This window comes from Orcinus orca, chromosome 3, assembly GCF_937001465.1.
Source record: "Orcinus orca chromosome 3, mOrcOrc1.1, whole genome shotgun sequence".
In the NCBI taxonomy this organism is placed as follows: domain Eukaryota; kingdom Metazoa; phylum Chordata; class Mammalia; order Artiodactyla; family Delphinidae; genus Orcinus; species Orcinus orca.
In genome coordinates, this window is record NC_064561.1 from 112,010,537 (window position 1) to 112,013,439 (window position 2,903).

The 2,903-nt window shown below is 39.5% G+C and overlaps 1 protein-coding gene across 1 annotated transcript; it reads left to right on the forward strand.

The window, feature by feature from the left end:
- Window positions 1-1,372: 1,372 nt before the first annotated feature.
- LOC105748389 (protein tyrosine phosphatase type IVA 2-like) lies at window positions 1,373-2,682 on the forward strand. The gene has a single exon (XM_033401278.2). It carries the CDS (start codon window positions 2,017-2,019, stop codon window positions 2,464-2,466), a length of 450 nt encoding a protein of 149 aa, XP_033257169.1. The 5' UTR covers window positions 1,373-2,016; the 3' UTR covers window positions 2,467-2,682.
- Window positions 2,683-2,903: the final 221 nt, after the last annotated feature.

The window sequence follows — 2,903 nt, forward strand, 5'->3', positions numbered from 1 at the left end:
CTTCCTTCCTAAAGACTGCTAAATTGTTTCTTAATATAACTCTGGAGCTTTACTCTGCTTACAGTGTTTTTGTTAATTTCTTCATCCTTTTCAAGAATCAGTTTCTATTATCCCAAGAATCAAACAAGAAAGCTGGGAGGGAAGGGAGCAGAACTCTCCACAAATATTACACTTGCATAAAACTTATGACCATCATTTCTATGTCTCTATGATACACCAATGCTTGATTCAGTTCTTAATCACATTCGTCAGTGAATGTAAAGAAAATATTAATATTTTCCAGGTAGAAACAAAGACATAGAATGAGTCATGTAGTTTTGCTTTAAATTAACAATTAACTGATGGTCAACAAATCCATGTCTAGTTCTAACCAAAATAAGCCCATTTCCTCCCTTTAGCAAACCAACGATAATTTCCCAGTGATAATCAAGTGAGATAAATAGGGGCATATTTTTTTCTCTGACACAGTATCACATGGCCATTTTATGCCCTGCTTCATGCACTGCTCTGTCCCAAACTATACCTAACTCTTAGAAGTAAGAGCCAGAGGTAGGGGAAAGAAATCTACTAGCCTGAATATTTTTAGGTTAAGTAATCCACTAAGAATTGTCAATGGATTTTCATTCGATTTTTAGTAAACATATTTTCCATATATATTATCCCCACTCTCCTGCGCCCTCAGAATACCTATCTAATGAGGAGTATGTTAAATTTTTATTGCTGTGTTAACAAATAACCACAAATTAAGCAACTTAGAAAAAACAAAAACATTTGTTATCTCACAGTTTCTGTAGGTCAAAAGTCTGGACTGTGCTTCGCTGGGCCTCTGCTCAGGATCTGACAAGACAGCAAACAAGGTGTCAGCCAGAGCAACGGTCACATCTGAGGCTTGGGATCCTCTTCCAAGCCATGTGGTCATTGGCAGAATTCAATGTTGAATAAGTCACTGTGACTTACTCTTCAAATCCAGTAGCAGAGAGCATTTCTGACTTCTAGACCCTTTTTTAAAGAGCTCATCTGATTAGTTCATACTCACTCAGAATTCTGAATGACTCAAAGTCAACTAATTAGAGGAATCATAATCACATCAGCAAAAATCCCTTCACTTTTGTACTACGATTTAATTTGCTCATGGGGGAGACATCCTCATACTCAGAAGTTCCATCTAGCCTTAAGGAGAAGGAACTATACAGGACATGCCCTTCAGTGAGTAGGAGTCTTAGGGGACATCCTAGAATTCTACCTAGCATATGGAGAAAAGTCATATTAGTTTAATAATTCAGCAGCAGAATTTTAGAGCAATAATTTAGCATTAAATTATGCCATATTCCTGCGCGCCAAGGCTGGAGGGGGGGGGGGGGCGTCGCCGTCACCGCTCCCGCCGCGGCTGGACTTCAATGCCCAGTCCCCAGCTCGCCAGCGTTTTTCGTTGGAATATACGTGGCACATTTATGGCGATTCTGAGCGTGAGGGCAGACTTCTGCCAGGCTCAGCACAGCGTTTCCGCTGACAAGTGAGCTTGGAGGTTCTATGTGCCATAATTAACATTGCCTTGAACACCCTGGACAGAGACTGGCCTCAGAAATAGTTGGCTTTTTTTTTTTTTTATTGCAAGCATATACCTTTTAATGACTCCAGTAAAATTAAGCATCAAGTAAACAAAAGTGGAAAGCGACCTACTCTTTTAACTTGTCTCACTAGTGCCTAAATGTAGTAAAGGCTGCTTAAGTTTCGTATGTAGTTGGATTTTTTTGGAGTCCGAAGGTATCCATCAGCAGACTTTGAGGCCCAAATTGAATTTGGATTCAAGTGGATTCTAAATACTTCTGCTTACCTTGAAGGGAGAAGCTTCTTAAAGAATAAACAAGTTGAATAGAGAAAACACTGATCAATAATAGGCATTTTAGTGGTCTTTTTAGTGTTTTCTGCTGTGAAACATTTCAAGATTTATTGCTTTTTTTTTTCATTTTCCCCATCACACTCACACACGCATGCTCACACTTTTTATTTGCCATAATGAACCGTCCAGCCCCTGTGGAGATCTCCTATGAGAACATGCGTTTTCTGATAACCCACAACCCTACCAATGCTACCCTCAACAAGTTCACAGAGGAATTTAAGAAGTATGGAGTGACAACTTTGGTTCAAGTTTGTGATGCTACATATGACAAAGCACCAGTTGAAAAAGAAGGAATCCACGTTCTAGATTGGCCTTTTGATGATGGAGCACCACCCCCTAATCAGATAGTTGACGATTGGCTAAACCTACTAAAAACCAAATTTCATGAAAAGCCAGGTTGTTGTGTTGCAGTGCATTGTGTTGCAGGACTGGGAAGGGCACCTGTGCTGGTCGCACTTGCTTTGATTGAATGTGGAATGAAGTACGAAGATGCAGTTCAGTTTCTAAGACAAAAAAGAAGGGGAGCATTCAGTTCCAAACAGCTGCTTTACCTGGAGGAATACTGACCTAAGGTGTGATTATGCTTCAGAGATACCAATGGGCATTGCTGCGTTCAGTAGAAAGAAATGTATGAGAAGGCTGACTTGATAGTGGCATTTAGAGGGAACTCTTGGTACCTGGAAATGTGAATCTGGAATCTTAACTGTGTCATCAAAGTAGTGATGGATTCAGTACTCCTCAACCATTCTCCTAATGATTGGAAAAAAGAAACAAAAAAGAAATCCCTCTATAATGTGAATAAAATGTTTAAGAAAAAAAAGTATGCCATATTCCTTTGCTCTAAAACTGTTGTATTAATTTTTTACCAATTTATTCCATTCTTCAATTTCAACAAAGTCTCTTTCTTCCTCTCCTCCAACACTCTCTCCCCTCTCACCCAAGAACTTGATATCACTTATTTTCTCTTGCTGTGATCTTGGGCTGCTGAGAAGATCACCTGCGA

Excerpts from the sequence above, each read along its gene's own strand:
- LOC105748389 (XM_033401278.2), top strand. The coding sequence starts at position 2,017 with ATGAACCGTCCAGCCCCTGTGGAGATCTCCTATGAGAACATGCGTTTT.